The sequence below is a fragment of the Brachyistius frenatus genome, unplaced genomic scaffold (genome assembly GCF_029030835.1).
Source record: "Brachyistius frenatus isolate BFR_SWC_R1_liver_20210118 unplaced genomic scaffold, ASM2903083v1 Contig_139, whole genome shotgun sequence".
Lineage (NCBI taxonomy): Eukaryota > Metazoa > Chordata > Actinopteri > Embiotocidae > Brachyistius > Brachyistius frenatus.
This window is the reverse complement of record NW_027210738.1, coordinates 173,340-191,196: the sequence shown is the minus strand read 5'-3', so window position 1 is coordinate 191,196 and position 17,857 is coordinate 173,340. Positions and strand designations below refer to the sequence as shown.

At 43.5% G+C, this 17,857-nt stretch overlaps 3 protein-coding genes across 3 annotated transcripts; 1 reads left to right on the top strand and 2 right to left on the bottom strand.

The window, feature by feature from the left end:
- Positions 1 to 1,954: 1,954 nt before the first annotated feature.
- znf319b (zinc finger protein 319b) lies at positions 1,955 to 7,991 on the bottom strand. The gene is made up of 3 exons (XM_069715154.1): positions 7,643 to 7,991; positions 5,947 to 6,117; positions 1,955 to 5,772 (listed from the first exon to the last, which is right to left on the bottom strand). The coding sequence occupies exons 2-3, from the start codon at positions 5,949 to 5,951 to the stop codon at positions 3,906 to 3,908; spliced, it is 1,872 nt and encodes a 623-aa protein (XP_069571255.1). The 5' UTR covers positions 5,952 to 6,117; positions 7,643 to 7,991; the 3' UTR covers positions 1,955 to 3,905.
- Positions 7,992 to 8,421: 430 nt separating this feature from the next.
- On the top strand, positions 8,422 to 11,314 carry usb1 (U6 snRNA biogenesis 1). The gene is made up of 7 exons (XM_069715143.1): positions 8,422 to 8,809; positions 9,283 to 9,422; positions 9,528 to 9,711; positions 10,104 to 10,157; positions 10,256 to 10,367; positions 10,645 to 10,725; positions 11,057 to 11,314. The coding sequence occupies exons 1-7, from the start codon at positions 8,613 to 8,615 to the stop codon at positions 11,162 to 11,164; spliced, it is 876 nt and encodes a 291-aa protein (XP_069571244.1). The 5' UTR covers positions 8,422 to 8,612; the 3' UTR covers positions 11,165 to 11,314.
- A 362-nt stretch (positions 11,315 to 11,676) lies between these two features.
- Positions 11,677 to 17,850, bottom strand: pla2g15 (phospholipase A2, group XV). The gene is made up of 8 exons (XM_069715142.1): positions 17,647 to 17,850; positions 16,142 to 16,298; positions 15,280 to 15,398; positions 15,036 to 15,134; positions 14,417 to 14,641; positions 13,334 to 13,446; positions 12,216 to 12,817; positions 11,677 to 12,116 (listed from the first exon to the last, which is right to left on the bottom strand). The coding sequence occupies exons 1-7, from the start codon at positions 17,786 to 17,788 to the stop codon at positions 12,416 to 12,418; spliced, it is 1,257 nt and encodes a 418-aa protein (XP_069571243.1). The 5' UTR covers positions 17,789 to 17,850; the 3' UTR covers positions 11,677 to 12,116; positions 12,216 to 12,415.
- Between the last annotated feature and the right edge of the window lie 7 nt (positions 17,851 to 17,857).

The following is a 17,857-nucleotide window of genomic DNA, read 5'->3' as shown; positions in this document are numbered from 1 at the left end:
ACTGTGAGTTCCTCATCTTTTCTTTTGACGTCTCGGCACCAATTGAAGAAAGAAAAAGTTATTGAGTCCTCACGATTCTTTTAAAAATAAGAGCCCACACCCTGAAAGATTCCTGATATATCCAACCGTTTACACACTGCAGAGCTCTCAGATGTTTTGTTTTTTAATTGTTTTCTTTTTGCTGTGATTTGGCTTTCGTAGAATAAATTTCTGAATTTATTTATTTTTTTTTTAAATTGAGTACGACCCTGACAGATATGACAAAAAAACACACCCATTTTCTTTTCATTACTATTACTCCAAACCCACCCCCACAAGGCCCTGGTCTCCCCCTCCAGAGAATACACATATTCGTATGAATTTAAAACAAAAATTTAAACCGACAACATATAAACAAATGTCAAAAACCATTAAAAAAAACCCAACTAAAAAAACATACAGTACTTTTCTTTCACTTTAAGTCCAACTTGTTCTCAAAATGCCATATTTATAAAAAATAAAAAAACCTCGCGTGGTGACGATGATGATGATGATGATGGACAGAGGAGGGAGGGGATGCAAACCAGAGAATATAAAAGAAAAAAAAAAAGTCACTTCACTCCTCAGTTTGTATTAAACACTTTTCAATACTGCACTCAAACCAGGAACCGGCGCTGCGTTCCAGATGACGTACTTACCGCCCTCACACGTTAACTTACACATTTTTTTTGACAGGAAATGACCTCAACATGTGAACACGCCACCCGCCAAAATATCTGCAGCTTTGATGATTGTTTTTTTTTTTAAACCAGAAATGAACATGTTTTTCTGTTTTAACAACACTGATGTATTCTGTCCAGCAGCAGCAGTGAAAAAAAAACAAAAAAACTTTTTGTGTTAAGGAACAGCTGCAGCCTCCTCAAGACGCTTTTAATTTGAAAATTCTTTACACCGCTAGGCCCCGCCCCCACCTTCCCTTCTACGTAGCCAAGACGGCGACCGTTTTTAGGGTGGAAAAGTGTCCAGCGTTTGAGTCATCCTGGTACTTGTACTGCAATGTTTTATAGACTTAACAGTGTGAACGCACTCAAAATATTGAGTTTTAGTACAACATCTGGAACGCAGCATCAGAGAGGAGAGAGAGGAGGGAACGGCTCCCCGGACCAACACAAAAATAAAGGATGTAAACCAACAGGTGTTCCAGGCCTCAACTCGAATCTCATGGCATAAAAAAAAAAAAAAAAAAAAGGAAAGGTGTAACAGACGTGTAACACAATTCGTTCAAAACGTCGAACACAAGGCGCAGCTTCGTCCCGCAGAGCACGGCTCTCAAGACAGACCGGTAAGGGGGTTATTAGTCATTTTAAAAACAAACAAACAAACAAACAAAAAGGTCTGCTGCTGAAAAGAAAGAAAGAAAAAAAGAAAAATTCTCCTTCAATTCTCTTTAGTCTAAATTTTTTTTTCCGTTTGACAGAATACCGTTTTACATTCACGCACTCGAGACTCTCGCTGCTGCCGCAAAGGGGTGGGGGGGAGAGGGGTAGTGGGGGGGGGGGGCTTCTCTTTGAGACGGGACCCCGCAGCGCACTGGCATAGTCACCACGGCGACTACAAAAAACAACAACAACAATAACAACAACAACAAAAAACAACAACAACAAAAGAGCATTTTAGTTCAAACGTTTCACATGGTAGAAAGTAGCAAGAATACAAAAACAGTTCTTCAATACGTTACTATTGTCGTTTTTTTCTTGGTTTTTTTTTAGTTGTTTTTTTTATTTAGGAAAGACAAACTCATCTGCTAAGTACACTCACACATCCATATGTATGTACACGCTGAGAGGAAGTTGGACACGAGAGTCGAACAGCGCCGACCTCGGCAGGAATATGACGAGTACGATAGAGTGAAATATATGTTGTTTTTTTATACGTGTCTATACTGGAGGGCGACGCTGAGATCGACCGTTAGGGCTTTTTATTTATTTGATTTTTATTTGGCCGGTCAGTTCGTCTCGACACATTATCTCGTGAGTATTATTTCACTAAAAGGGCAAAAAAATACAAATAAATCCCGCCATTTTCCAGGAATCACACCAAAGCGTGTAATACAGCCGCCGGTCCACCAGAGGTCGCCGTGTCACGTTTTCACCTCGCCCGAGGTATATGTCAAACACACCGGTCATGTGACTGTGTGTGTGTGTGTGTGTGTGTGTGTGTGTGTGTGTGTGTGTGTGTGTGTGTGTGTGGTTGGACAGAACGAGTCCGTGAAAAAAAAAAAGAGAAAAAAGTTAACGTGGATTTCTTGTCAGTTGCGTACATAACCTTATTTAGTTGATGTAACGTACTTCAACCAACTCCTTCACGACGCTTAGACGAGGCAAAATGCGACACTGAACACAGCGCCCTCTGCAGGACCGACGGGTGTATTACACACTTTGAAATATGCTTAAAACTGGCTACTTCTTATCCGAGAAGTGTGAAAATACTGTGTGGAAGCAAGAGTGTTAGGTCGCCACCGAAAGAGTGGAAACACAGTGATTAGGTATCACTGCTGACATCCCGGGTGATCCGATCAGCTCGAAGTACGGGTGAAAATCAGATCTGCTCTGGAAAACATTCAGGGGTGGTCTGGGACGCGTACGACCACGTTTCTTTTAGCATTTTGAAAAGCATCCTGGACAAATATCCAATTAGAAGAAAATATCCTACAGATTTGCTCCAAATTGAACTGGAGTTGAATGAAGCAGCCGTTTTGGTGAATAAAAGAAAAAAAAAAAAAACACAGGCTGTCTTACCTGATGTTTGTTTCTACAAAGCCTCCTCTGCATTTACTTTTTTTTTTTTATAGTTGCGAGTTGTTTTTGACACAATCAGACTTGTGGAAGAAGCCCCGCCCTCTTCCCACAGTTCATCTATCCCACCGCAGCGCAGAGCCCAACCCTCTCAAAAACCGCCAGAATAATTTAATAACCCGAGTCTGAACCGAGCTTGTGAATTACAAAACACAGCGTTCAGACATTTACAAATGTAAAATATGTCTTAAATTTGTAATAAACTGCGACTTAGTCGGGGCGTCTCATTTCGTTGACAGCCTGTTGCTTCCGACTCGTCTCTCCTCGCGTTTCTGTTTCGTGTTCACAGGTTTATGTACTTGTTTAGACACCTGATCTACATGCTGACTTGCAAACGGAGCCACAAATTGGGCACTTGAGAACCGTGTGGAGAAGACGAGACGTACTTGGAGATGTCCACTTGTGATCGGATCACCCAGGATGCATTAATGCCGGATGTAAACAGGTGGAGAAGAAAAGAAAAAAAAATCCCCTTCTCGTGAATACTCCAGCAGTTAAGACGCTTTCGGAGGCAAGTTGACCTTCCTGATTCATTCAATACGCTTTCAGACCAAATAAAACAAAAGGCGGTTTTGAATTTGTCCGGATGACTTGAGGACATTTTAACTTCTTACTTATTTTTCTGAGGGAAGTATTTGCCGGATCAACCAGCATCATTATGGCACGTGTTAAGTTAAGTGGGCGTGGCCTCTTCAGCTGCTGTCACTATCTGAGTGTGGGGGGAGGAGGGTCGAGAAAAGAGACAACCGGGTTCTTCACAAAGTCTTCCTCTGTAAATTTTATGGAATGAAGAATTTGACAGTCACAATAACTGAACAGATTAGCAGAGCAACAAAAAATAAAAAATAAAATAAAAATAAACCTGACGTAGCACTGGTGGCAACGAACACAACGATAACGGTCCTGAAGATGTGATTTGTGTTCGGGTCTGAATAAAAGAGCCCAGACGGGACGAGACGTGAGGACGTGATGGTGTCTAGCGGTTCTGTCTGTTCAAAGGAACAACAACAACAACAACAAAAAAATAAAAATAAAAATAAAAATAATAATAAAGTCAATGTTTTTTTTTTATTATAAGCACTGGGGAACGGGGTAGCCGCCTCCGTCGGCCGTGTGCTGCACCGTGTGATCCTGCAAAGAGCCCAAGTCACTGAAGCGCTCGCCGCACCACACGCACTTGAACTGACCCTCTCGGGAGTGCGTGCTCTGGTGTTTGGTCAAGTGCTCGCGCTGCTTGAAGCCCTTGTTGCAGTGGCCGCACTTGTACGGCTTCTCGCCCGTGTGCACGCGCCGGTGCCGGTTCAGGTCCGACGAGTACTTGAAGCGCTTCTCGCAGTCCGGGCACTTCAGCGGCTTTTCCCGCGACGGGTCGCAGCGGTGCTGCACGAACTCCGACGAGGACAGGAAGCGCCGGTCGCACAGCGAGCACTTCAGCGGCTTCTCCTGGCAGTGCGAGTTCTGGTGACGCTGCAGCGTGGAGCTCTTCTTGTAGCCCTTGCCGCAGACGTCGCACTTGTACGGCTTGTCCGGCGACGCGTTGGACGACTCGCCGCACTTGTGCCGGAGCAGCTCGCCCGACTGGCTGAACTCCTTCTGGCACGACGCGCACTTGAAGAGGTTGTCCATGCCGTGGACGTGCTGGTGGTAGAGGAGGTGGGACGGCTGCATGAAGCCCTTGTCGCACAGGTTGCACTTGAACGGCCGGTCGGTGGGGTCCTTGTGCGTGCGTCGGTGGCGCACCAGCGCGTACTGCTGCTTGAAGCTCATCTGGCACTCGTCGCAGTGGAAGGGACGCTCCTCCGAGTGCGTGCGCTCGTGCTGCCGCAGGTCGGACGGCCGCTTGAAGCCCTTCCCGCAGGTGGCGCAGCGGAACGGCCGGGAGCCCTGCGGGTGGCAGGGGTGGTGCAGCAGCTCCGACGACTCCTTGAAGTGCAGCTCGCACAGGTTGCACTTGAACAGGTGCTCGCCCGAGTGCACGTACATGTGGCGCACCAGGTGGGAGCGGTGCTTGAAGCTCTTCTCGCACACGGCGCACTTGAAGGGCCGCTCGTTGCTGTGTGTCCGCTGGTGGTGCTGCAGGTGCGACGACTGGCTGAAGGCCTTGTCGCACGTGTCGCACTTGAAGGGCTTCTCGCCCGTGTGCACCCGCTCGTGCCGCGTGAGTTCCGACAGGTGCTTGAAGCCCTTTTGGCAAACCGAGCATTTGTAAGGCCGGTCCCGGGCCGACGGGAAAGGGAGGATGGACGAGCTGCTGCTCGCCGACGCGCCGTCGCTGCTGGGCTGCTGGGAGTTGCTGGAGGAGGTCGGCGTGGTGGCGCCGGAGGAACCCGGGCGGTAGGTCTTCTCGCATATGGAACACTTCATGGGGTTGGTGCTGTTGTGCGACGTGTGGTGCTGCGCCAGCGAGGTGAGCAGGGAGAAGCCCATCTTGCACACCCCGCACACGAACGGCTTCTGCTCCACCTGAACGCACTGGTGCTCCAGCAGGTCCGTCGCCTGGTGGAAAATCTTCATGCACTGGGTGCACTGGAACGAGCGGTCCTGGGTCACCATGCACTGGTGCTCGTGCGGGTTCGCCAGGTGGGAAATGTCGTGTCCGCAGGCGCCGCACTTGTGCCCGCCCTCGTTCCCGACCTGCAGGGAGCTCTGCTGGGCCTGGGCGGGGTGCTGCTGCGGCGGCGGCGGCGGCGGCTGACCGTGCTGCTGACTCCCGGCGTGCTGTTGGCCGTGCTGGCCGTGCTGTCCGTGCTGGGTCTGCTGCTGTAGCGACGAGGCATCCGGCTGCAGGACGATCCCGTAGACGGCGCAGCCCAACGCGCTCTCCGCTCCCGGAGGGATGGTGTGGACGACCTGGGGTGGAGCGACCGCATGCTGCTGCCAGGCCTCCGTCATGCGGGCTCGGGTGTAGGGATTCAGTTTGGCAGCTGGCGTGGCCCAACTACAATAAGAAGAGCGAGATCGGCAGATGTTTTTTTTTTTTTTTTTCAGTACTGGAGCTAAAAAAAAATTAAAAAAAATTTTAAAAAAAGAAGCTTCGCAGCGTGTGTGAAGGGAGGAAAAAGAGAAGGAGAGGAGGGAAGAGGAAAAAAAAAAAAAAAAAAAAAAAACTCACTCCATGTCTGCAAAGCGGCAATGAAGAGCTGGAGGGAGAGCCTCGGCGGAGGAGCCGTGACGAAGGGTTTGATGACGAGGAGAGCAGCTGCGAGGCGACCGGACGTGTGTTGGAGGCGGAAGGAAAATCCACTTCTTGCACTTTATATTTCTTTTCCCTTCAAAGTGGTATCTGTATAAAAAAAATAAAAAACAGAATCAAGATGAGTCAATATTATGTTCAGAAAGAGGTGACTCGATGATTTGGGCTGCAGAGAGTGAGTTTGGCCATTTTCGTCGTTATTTTATTTATTTATTTTTTTACGTTAACTTTACGCCGGATACATTTTGTTAGATTTTTTTTTTAAGAAGCCGTTAGTATTTTTGTGTGAATTAGAAAAACTTGTGAACTTCAGGTTGTGGTTTGTCGAAGCGTGTCACAGACGTGAGCTTCTTTAAATGGATCTTAGTCATCACACAAACTGAGAGAAAAAAAAAAAAAATGTGGCAAACTGCTTGTAAAAAAAAAAAAAAAAGCCAAAGATTGCATATTTGCTTTTGCAATCTTGCAACCAATGTCTGTGTAAATTCAGCAGAGTGAAACAAAAACAAAAAAATGTTTCAGTAATATTGCAGAAGTTGCAATATTAGGGTTTTTACAACAACAAGAAACTCTCACAAAAGATTAAAAAAAAACGTAAAGTGATTAAAAGGTAAAGTGATCAACAAAATAAAACTGGAGTTTGTGTAACTTTACTTGAGTAAAAGTAAAGAAGTATTAGCAGCAAAATGTAGTTAAAAGTATTAAAATAAAAGACCTGGTTTGGTCCCTCTGACTGATATATGATTATACGTGAAATTGTTATATTATTAATAGTGAAACTCAGTTTCATATCCAGACGCAGCAGATAAATGTGACAGCTCCACAGATGAATACTTGGGGAGTTTTTCAGTTTGGGGATTTTTTTTTTCTGAATATATCATCTTAATATATAAATATTCATCTGAAATGAAACCATGTGAGAAGTTTGCAGGCTCAGACATCATCAAAATGTGACCTCGACTACACACGCTGATTTATTTTATTTATTAATTACATGTGACTCTATCTTTCAACAATGTGCTCGTTATATTATTCATCGTGTCAAATCTTCACCTGAAACTACAGCTGGAGCATCGAAAGGAAATAATCAATAACTAGGACTTCAAAACTGGATCTGAGGAAATGTAGTTGGTTCATATTTGTAATGTAAAAATAAATAAAATAAGCATACACGTCTTAACACAATTTAAATGCGTTTTACTAAAACAACGTGGTGTTTATTTGAGGATGTGCAGAAAGAAGTGATCTCATGAACACACTTTGGACTCAAACAATTAACGCCGGGTCGGATATTTATTTACATTTTTAATCTATTCTGCAGCTCCAACTCTTTACGGTATGCAGAAAATCCCCCCGCAAAGAAATGCTCAGCGTTTCGCGGTTTAAAAAAACAACAAAACAAAACAACAACAACAACAAAAAGAGGATGAAGGCAGAGTCTGCGCTCGTAACGGGTTTTTTTTTGTTTGTTTGTTTTTTCCCCCCCAACTGGGTGGGTTAGCTTAGCCACATGCTAAGGCGTAAAATAATAACAGCCAGGTGAGGAAGGTGGTGGAAGGTAAAAAAAAACAACAACAACAACAACAAGCACCGGGGAAATCCCGCGTTTACGTACCCGAAGCGTCCGGTCAAGCTCGCGGAGTATTCCCGATTAAAAATAAAAAATAAAAAAAAACCTCCGGAGCGGGTGAGCGACCCCTTAACTCACATCCGCAAAAAGAACGCGGTGCATCGGATGCTCTCTTGTTCGAAGCGCCGCTGCGGTTCCCCGGGGCCGGAAAAAAAAACAAAAAAACCCCGACAGAACCGGGTTTAAAATGGTCCGAAATTCTCCCACGGTTTCCCCCCGAGCCCCTCCCGCACAAACGGCATCGTTTCACGTCCTCTCGGCCGGCGGGAAGATGCGCGTTTTGATATATTAAAAAAAAAAAATGCCAGCTAGCCACCGAGCTAGCTTCCTGAGCCCGCTGCCCGCCGCACGGGAACATGAATGAAGAAGGAGCGCGCGGTGGCGCGCGCGCGCGTGCGCGACCGCACACACACACACACACACACACACACACACACGCATTTCTTGTTAAAAAAAATTTTTTTTCTATTAAATAATAATAAAAATGAGTTAATGGGTGTTTATAAGTCAGAAATGTTTTTGTTTTTCAATTGTTGTCACGACTCACATTTTATATTTTTTTTAAATAAAAAGTGGGCCAAATTTAAAAAAAACTAAAAAAAAAAACTAAAACAGGGAAGATCACATCTTCAGTAAAATAATAATAATAATAATAAGTTACACAGCTTCACTTTTTTTTTTTTTTAAATGCAAAACCATGAGAAGTGGGAACTTTATTTTTTTGCGGGAGTCGTAGTTGTTGCCACTGGGAACTAAATTACGGTTGCAACAGGTTGTTTACAGCGGAAGCGCGGGACTGAAATTGCTCGGACTGACGTTTTGAAGTCGTTCAGACGTTTTTCTGATCCCCGAACAGTTCAAATAACTTTGTTAATTCCTATCAGACGGTCTTTTTTTAAATTATTTTATTTTATTTTTAGTTAACAAACATGTATAAATAACGCGTTAGCTCAGGATGTTGGTCGGCTACAGCAGCAGCAGCAGCGGCGGCAGCAGCCCGGAGGACGAGGACAGCGAAGCGGCAGCAGCGACTCCCCAGAGTCGCCCTCGAAAGCGGCGAGACGAAGACGACGACGGTACCGTCGGCGGTACCGACGGTCTCCCGGCGAAGAAGAAGAAACCCAAGACTGAAGAACAGCTTCCTAAAACGAGGTGTGTGTCTCGGATATAAACATTTCATCTCGACACGGAAGTTACCGTCTGGTTGTCTTGTACGTAAAAACGTGATAAACCTAAAATGTTTAGTTGTTTTGAAAAGTGTCTCTTGAATCCTCAATAACTCTAAACTAAAAAATAATAACAGCAAATAATCAGCCTGCTGACTGATGGAAAAAAGACTTCTCAGTAAACACGTCTTTTTTTATTTATTTATTTATTTTATTTTGTATTCCTGGTGATTAAAAGAATCTGTAAGGATTTAAAATATGAATTTTAGAAACAACAGTAAGCTTTCTGTGGTTTTCAAACATCTCCCCGTTCACCTACTTAACAAACGCGTGTGATTTAATGTTTATTCACTACTCTCTATAATATGATATCAATATAATCGTGTGTGTGTGTGTGTGTGTGTGTGTGTGTGTGTGTGTGTGTGTGTGTGTGTGTGTGTGTGTGTGTCCGTCCTCCAGACTGCCGGTGCCCGGCTGCCTGCTGTCCATGTTTCCAGACGAAGTGGACCCAGAGACCGAAGACAACTCCCTTCACGACGGACGCGTCCGCTCCTTCAAGCACGAGAGAGGCAACTGGGCCACCTACGTTTATTTGCAGTGTAAGACCCGACATCATGATGATGATGATGATGATGATGAGGAGGAGTGATCACCAGCTGAACTCTCACCGTGATCTCATTCAGCCTTCTCTGTCCTCACACCAGACCATCCCGAGGAGGGTTTTGGAGACCTGTTGGAGAAGCTGCTCTCGGCGGCGGTGGCCCGGGGCGTGGTTCTGACCCGCCAGGAGGAGTTCCACCTCAGCCTGTCCCAGACGGTGGTGCTCAGACACCACTGGATCCAGCCGTTCACGCGGAGCCTCCGGGCGACCCTGACGCACTGCAAAAGGTTTCGGGTTTTGTTTTTTCCTGCATACAAGTGGTGATTTTTTGTTTGTTTTTCATTTCTTTTTTTCATAGCTTTTAAATTGTATTTTATTTTCTGGGTTGTAACGACGCATCCTTTTGCTTTACGGAGTTTTCAAGCTATTTTGCGAGGCGTGTAAATTTACGTATTCTGGAACTTATTTTCACGAGTGACTAAAAACAAAAAGTAAAACATTTCATATAGAAGTAGAACAATGAAATAATCAGGACATCTTAAACAATGAAAACAAAGCATTTATCTGTGAGGCGTCACTTTTAAAATACATATAAAATCAGTCGCATTAAAGCTGTTGGAAGAGTAAAAAATAAATGATGTGAGAAGTTGATTGGAGGGGAATTATTCTGTTGTTGCAGGTTCGTGTGCTCGGCGGGGAGACTGAAGGTTTATTGTAACGCAGAGAGGACGAGGTACGGACATTTTTTATTTTTTTTAAGGCATCCCAACTGTTGTATTTATTTGAAGGCCTCTTTATACATCCACTGCTTACGTGTCTCCGTCCCCACAGGACATTCCTGGGGATGGAAGTGTCCACCGGGCACGGGCACGCTCAGTTGCTCGACTTGATCCGAGTCGTGGACAGGACGATGGCGGAGTTTCGCCTGGACACGTTCTACGAGGTCAGTGGTCGGGTTTTTTGGGGGGTTTTTTGCGCACGAACTGACGGTCTGAAATCTGCAGCTGCAAACAGTTTGTGTGACGAGTTTTAAATCAGAAGTATTAGTGAACGAGATGCTGTGTTGTTGCAACCTTTTTCTTCTTATTTTGATTGAAGTTTCTAGAAGAGTTTTTTTTTTTTTTTTTTAATGATTTTTAAATCATTCTTTTGTTTGAAAATATGAACAAATCTTTCAAATTCTCGTCTCATCGCCTCGTTTCACCCTCCGATGTGTCCAGGATCCGTCTTTCCACGTGAGTCTGGCCTGGTGTGTCGGAGACGTGATGGAGCCGATGAAGGAGTTCATACAGGAGCTTCAGGTACTGAAACATCCATCCCAAAAAAACAAAAACAAGAAAACACTCACGTCTTTGTGTTAACTTGGTTGTTTATCAGCCTCAAACTCACCGTGTAAACTCACGTTTTAGGGATTTTCAAACTGCTGAGTTTTTTTTTTTTTTTTTAAATATGATCCTTGAATGTTAACCTGCTCCGGAGCAATATGTCACCATGGTGATCTACCCCCCTCCCCCGGATACCAAGACATCCAGCTGCAGTAGTTCTGACCTGACTGACGAGACTTGTTAAAACTTAAACCAGCTGATCAGAAAATAAATGTCTGATTTCTTCTGACTTTTGTTTTGTTAATAGAGTTTAATAGACGACCACGAAGAAGGACCGTTTGTGTTGAGGTTGGATTGTACCGAGCTGCGCTGCAGGACGGGAAACAAGACTTTCCACTTCATTCTGGAGCCCTAAAGAAAGAAAAAAAAAAATCCCCTTTCGATAACCGCCGACAGACAATCAAGGCAAAAAACAATATTTTATCTTTGTATTAATATTATTTAATACTGTATATAAATAAAGCTGCTACTGGTTTTATTTTTGGTTTTGCTCGGATCAGGGAAACAGTGCTGCCAGTTGTGATTTGATTTTGAAGAGTAATGTTGAGATGCAAGAAGCTTGTGGCTGAAAACCTCACTGAGTCACATCCTGCTAATTTCACAGGAAGCAATTTATCATATCTAATTATGGTCAAAATGACAGATTCATTATTGATTTAACTCGACATCTGAAGGCTCCTAATGGTCAAAATCATAAGACAAAATTTGTTTATGACTTTAGTTTTTAGCTTCTAGGAGGAAAAATAACAAAACTGAAATGTCCAAAAGAGCAAAAGTAACTCAGTAAAATAAGAGCAACAGTTTATCAGAGAAACAGAAAGCTCAATGGTTGATTTTTTTTTTAAATCACAAAATAATGATTAAAAAAAAAAAAAGCTTGGGGCTTTTAATTTGAAACGGATACAGGAAGTTGCAGAATTCGACCGACCAATAGAGTCCCTCCATCACTCAGCCAGTAAAAAACACATTTGCGATTGCAAATATGAAAAGAAACGAAGCCGTTTTCATAAAAACTTCAGTTTGTTGAATAATTTAGTCGCACAGAGAAAGATACGAACACGGAAATGTGCTTCAACATTTATCTGATATTTAACAGAAATCATACAGAAAGACTTTGATTGGTCACATAACGGCACATCCCTGGTTTCTGACGCATATATGTTAACATAGCTTTTTATAATTGCTCCTTAAAAGTCTTGAGCGCAATATAAAAGTGCATATATACGATAGCTTGACAGTAAACAACTCGACATGAACATAAGTTACAGCTAAAACAAAATAAAAAATTAATGAATCTGAACAGGATTCTCTCTCTCTCTCTCTCTCTCTCTCTCTCTCTCTCTCTCACACACACACACACACACACACACACACACACACACACACACACACACACACACACACACCTGCTTTTCGTCCTATAAAGCTCTTCTGGAGCGACGTGGGCGTTGAATATTTGGCAGTCGGCGTTCGGAGAGACGGGCGAGGTGATTCGGTCCACGAGCATCCTTCGTGTTGGCTGTGTGCGTGTAGTTTAAATAATACTAGTTTTAGTGTGTGTGTGTGTGTGTGTGTGTGAGAGAGAGAGAGAGAGAGAGAGGCAGCATCACGGGGAGAACAGCACGGTCTTGATGTAAGCCACGGTCGTTAAGTTGGTCAACATGTTCACGTGCTCGTTTCCCGGCAGCTCCTTCAGCGTCACCGGCTGCTTCTGCTGGCCCACCCAGCGCTTGCACTGGATGGCGCTCCACAGGTTCACCGTGCCGTCGCCGTCGCCGTACACCACCGTCGGCTCCACGTCGGGGAACGTGTCCGCGTACCGGAAGGCCTCGGACGTGGGGATGCCGCTGCCGTACAGGCAGTGGACGGCCACGCCCGGCGGCGTCAGGTCGGACACCAGCGGCTCCGTGTCCTGACGCATCAGCCAGCCGTCCTCGAAGCCGATGTCATAGTAGAGGCGCTTGTAGTCCTGCACAGTGTAGTTGGTTTTGGGTGTTTGGACCAACACCTGGAGGCGGGGCAAGAAAAAAAAAAAAAATGGTACTCATTTTTATTTGCTGACATGTGGCGCATGCAAAAAAAAAATATATATATAAAGTTCCTATTACAAAGTCATCATAATTAGTCTGCCAGCTAATCTAAGATAAAAGATGCGACTAATCAATACTTCATTACTCACATCGTTGTGAGAGGATTTATTCTGAAAATCTACAACCACTTCCTGCTGGCTGCGTCGTGAAGACAGATTTTGTACGCGAAAATACCTCACACCGACGTCTAAACTAAAACTGAGAAAGCGTTTTCAACTTTCACATTATGGTCGTTTGAGTCATTGTGGAAAAATTAGTGCGACTTTAAGGCTAAAATGTAATATTAAAAAAATATGACCATGACGGAGCACTAAATAGCAAGAAGGTGGACAAACGATCATCAGAGACTGATGGGGAATTCATTTTTTAAGTCTGTCTGGGTGTAAAGAAAACAAACACCTGTCTTTAAAATCAACACATAAACACAGTCGGACCTTATCTTTGGGCCATGAGTGGGCGTAGGGGAACAGCCAGACGGTGGAGACGGCGGTTCGTTGCTGGGCGCGAATCTTCAACGGGCTGATCACATCGATTCGGTTATTATCACCTAAAAAAAGGTCCAAAACGGAAAAACAACAGGTCAGAGAACTGAAACACAAGAGTTTTATCATGTTGCTTCTTTAAAAAAAAAAAAAAAAAGTCTGATTTTAACCGACAAACAGGATCTGATGTAACTTTCGAAGAGCTCGAATGGAGAAATCGAAGTAGAGGAACAGCGAGTTTGCAGGCGACATGTTTTTAAGATCTGAAAGACTTCGCCGGCAAGAAATAAGGAAACGCAACGTCAAACGTAAACTGCTGATTTCTAACGGTGCAAAATGTACTACAACTTTCTACGAAGTCTCATTAAAATATCGCCGTCCAAAGCGTTTAGTAGTAGCGCACTTGTTGCGTTACCAAATGTTGAACATGGTATTGTAAACTCCTGTTAATTCTTAGGTAGAAGAGTTCCTGAAAGATCCTTTTTTTTTTTTATCCCAATTTTATAAAATCTATTTGAACAAAAATAAAAGTCACATTTTTCAATAAATTTTAAAATTGCGAGCCAATAATAATAATAAATTTTTTTTTTTAAAGTTATTAATTTGACATTTAAAATTGTTTATGTCAACTTGACGCTTCGGTTTGATCCGCTCCCGTTTGCCCTTCAATACAAATACAAAATTCCACACTTCCTGTATCTTTTTTTTTTTTTTTTTTTTTCAAATTAAAAGCCCTCTAGGTTTTTCTCGGTATACAGAAACCCCTTCGTTTTCTTATCAAGGCTTTTATTGTGAAGCGTTTGCAGGAACGCGTGTTACACTTTAGATGGAGTAACAACTGTTGAAAAATAGGCTGAATTATATTGTGACTTTATTAAAGATAAAACGATTAAATAAATATCTGTGCCATCAGCTGCTCTTTCTTTTATTATTCTGGACTTTCCCGGCACGCGGGTGACATTTTATTCGACACAGTTCAGACCTGCTGCGCATGCATGCCGGTACTGTTTGTTTGTTTGTTTGTTTGTTTGTTACCGGAGATGACCACGCGGAGCGTCTTGGCCACGCCGGCCCACGGCGGTCCCAGACAGATGAAGGCTTTGATGTGTCGGTCCTTCCAGGCCTGCGACTGCTGGTTGAGGAAGTACAAGGTGTACATGTTGCCCATGCTGTGAGCGATGAGCACCACGGGCCCGCCGGCCTTCTCCGCCATCTCCTCGATCATCCGCTGCAGCGCCAGGAAGTAGTCCTTGTTCTCGTCTGGAAAACGACAAGAGGAGGTGAGTTTACATTAAAGTCCTTTAAAGCATTTATACAGAGAAACCCAACAATTCCCAAATAAACTAGGCAATGCGCCCAATAGCCGGTCCCGGAGGTTTGCGGGTAAAACGGTCCCGGTGAAAAATCGAAATAGTTCAGAGTGCATTTTAAACAGTAGTTTTGCTTGAAATACCCGTAGCTAATATTTACGTCCACGCAATTTTCATTTGCGGTTGATATTTAAAGGAATACGTCGTGTTACATGACAAATGTAGTTATTCTTTTTTTAAGTGGACATTTTTCTCTGTGTGTGTGTGTGTGTGTGTGTGTGTGTGTGTGTGTGTGTGTGTGTGTGTGTGTGTGTGTGTGTGTGTGTGTGTGTGTGTGTGCTTACTGGGGGCTTTCCTCCAATCGTATGGGGCTCCTCTGACATCGTCATCTCGGGTGTAGCCCCACTCCACCAGCGCCTGCACTATGCTGAAGAAATACATGCCTGGGACACACAAACACAACATGAGAAGACCGTTTAACTGTACGTCAAATGTTTTTTTTCTATCTTTGCGAGGATGCCACTTAAAAAAAAAAAAAAAAAAAAATTTTTTTTTAAAAAAGGACGCCTCGGTTGGTCGTGGACTCACCCACGCTGCGTTTGCTGGGGTCCAGGTACTCCACTGAGTACGTCTCCCCGAACCCCGGGACGCGCACCTCCACGCCGGGCGGGGCCACGGTGGTGTGTGTGGTGCTGTTGTAGATCAACCTGCTCACACACACACACACACACACACAGTTTATAAAATTCGATCAGTGTCAGTTCTGCCTCTGTGGTGAAACACAAACACACGATGAAACAGGCACACTTCTCGTTATTTGTTTTGTTTTGACAAAAACTTCCCCAAGTCGGTTTTTCCTTTAGAAAATCAAAGGCAGATGTGAGAGAAAGCGGTTTTGGTTTCTCAGGCAGAAGTGATTCTTTGCAGAAAAAACACTTTCAGCTGTAAATCTAGTTTCCAACTAGTAATGTTTGAAATGGATATTAAATTTTTTTTTTTTTAAATGGGATTCTTGGGTTTTAGCTGCTTATTTGTCAGTTCTGCGATGTTTAACAGACATTTGAGATCATGTTCATCTCTATCTGGTGTATCAATTTGTGGCTCCGCCCCCTTTTCAAAAATGGGAAATTGCTAAGAGAATTGATCACACACAAATAAAAAATAAAAAATAGTAAGGTTCTCTAACGTTTATTACAGAATTTGGTAGCTTTTATTTTACAGTTAGAAAATGTTGGGCTTTAGATGATATTTTAGTTCACCATTCTCGAGTCAAAACGAACAAACGCAAAAGGTATTTTCTGCACATTAAAAAAAACAACTCATTTAATTTCTGACATCTTAGAAAGTAAACCAGGTCGTCGAAAAAAAAAAATTTTTACTTTTAAGGATTTTAGATGTAACGCAAACTTTTTTTAAAAAACTTAAAAAAAAACCCGACAACAACGCCCACCTGATGTTGTCTATCCAGCAGTCGATGGCGATGGGCACCAGCAGCTCCAGGTTGAGCCACAGCGTGAAGAAGTCGTCGGTCTTCTTGAAGCAGAGGTAGTGGACCACGCTCGGTTTATCCAGCTTCGCCTCCAGCTGGTTCCCCAGATCGCCCGGAACTGCAAACACACCGACATCACTCAAGTTATTATCATAATTATAACCCACTTATCCTTTCATCCACGCATAGATTTTTTTTTTTTTTTTTAATTAGATATCAATAATTCAGCTTTAAAATGATTTTTTTTTCCTCATTTAGTGTCCTCCTTCCTCTTTTAATGATCAAATGACATGTATGAGCCACCGGACCCTGGAAATTTGGAGCATCACTGACTTTATCTTTTTGAATAGTTTGTCTAGATAACAAATTGAGGCATAAATGACTCACAAACACATCATAAATGTCTTAATTGCTTAAAATAAAAAGCTAAATTGTTCCTAATCGTTGGAACAATAAATTAAAAAATAAATTTTTTTTTTTATAGTCACCACTTTCACAATAATTAATTTCAACGCTATTTAGTCCAAATAAAACCCTTTTCCTGGTATTCTAATGTTTTTAATGTTTTGATGAAACAGCTCGAAGCAGCCACGCGGACTCTTATCACGCGCTCGTTCACATACAGAAGCAGACAGATAAGACTTCTATAAACGTCTCCAAGTACAAAGACGAGGAATGAAAGCAATTTAAAAACCAGCAGGAGGCTTTTATTGTGTGCATTATAAATGGAAATGGAAGTCTAGAAAAGGCTTGAGGAGAAAGTATTGATTATTTAACTGGGCTTTCTGAGCTAAACTCAATCATGTGATCAGGTGACTGCTGCACTGTAAACAATCACACAAGCACGCGATCAAAACTGTTCCACATAAAAATAAAAATGACTGCCGTAGATTTCTTTCTTGGCTGTTGTTATACCGAGCTCCGTTCAAAAATCGAGCAATTTAAGGACCCCTACCTTGAAGGCGAAATCAAAACTCTCAACAAACCACGTTTTCTTTGTGTATTGGGGGGAAGGGAGGGGGGGTGAATTCTTCATGCTCGAAAAGTTAATTTCTTTAAACGTAATTCAACATACGAGATAATACAGACACTGTTCTTTACAATATATTAAAAAAACCTCTGGATGTTTTTGGCAAAGGAAGATATCAGGACCAACAGGCCAAACATTTAGAAAAGTTGAAATTTATTTGACGTCTGAACAAATTAGATGAAATTGTTAAAGCCGAGTTGGAGACGGGTCATCGAGGAGTAAGAAACGCGTTGAGTCTTGTTTTTAGCTTCGCGTTAAGTTAACTACAGAAACGGAACATTTTGAATTGGGTAGATTTTAAATGGGGTTTGGCCCAACTTGACTTGTAGCCCGTCGCTAGCTGCTGCCTGCTGAGAGGTGGCAACTAAGTTGCACAATTATCTTTGCAACAGATGTCAGAGTGACGAAGACCAGAAACACCGATGGAGACACTTACTGAGGACGACGGGGGGTTTTCGGGACAGACAGGGCTTGCCGCCGAGACATTTGTCCACCGATCTGCCGTCGCTCCGAGCCGGCAACAGCAACAAAAACAACAAACCGACGGAAAAGGTGGCTACCAGGTGACGACCAGCCATGGCGCGCGATGTCTCATCCCCTCATGGCCGCCTCTTCGTCGTCCTGCAGCCGGAGTTTCTCTCTCTGAC

What these genes read in the sequence shown, in the direction of transcription:
- usb1 (XM_069715143.1), top strand. Translation starts at nt 8,613, where the DNA reads ATGTTGGTCGGCTACAGCAGCAGCAGCAGCGGCGGCAGCAGCCCGGAG. An exon ending in GAACAGCTTCCTAAAACGAG is followed by an intron (nt 8,810 to 9,282) that starts GTGTGTGTCTCG and finishes TCCGTCCTCCAG; the next exon opens with ACTGCCGGTGCCCGGCTGCC. An exon ending in AGTTCATACAGGAGCTTCAG is followed by an intron (nt 10,726 to 11,056) that starts GTACTGAAACAT and finishes TTTTGTTAATAG; the next exon opens with AGTTTAATAGACGACCACGA.
- pla2g15 (XM_069715142.1), bottom strand. Translation starts at nt 17,788, where the DNA reads ATGGCTGGTCGTCACCTGGTAGCCACCTTTTCCGTCGGTTTGTTGTTT. An exon ending in CGATTGGAGGAAAGCCCCCA is followed by an intron (nt 14,642 to 15,035) that starts GTAAGCACACAC and finishes GTCGTTTTCCAG; the next exon opens with ACGAGAACAAGGACTACTTC. An exon ending in GCTCCGCGTGGTCATCTCCG is followed by an intron (nt 13,447 to 14,416) that starts GTAACAAACAAA and finishes ACCTTTTTTTAG; the next exon opens with GTGATAATAACCGAATCGAT.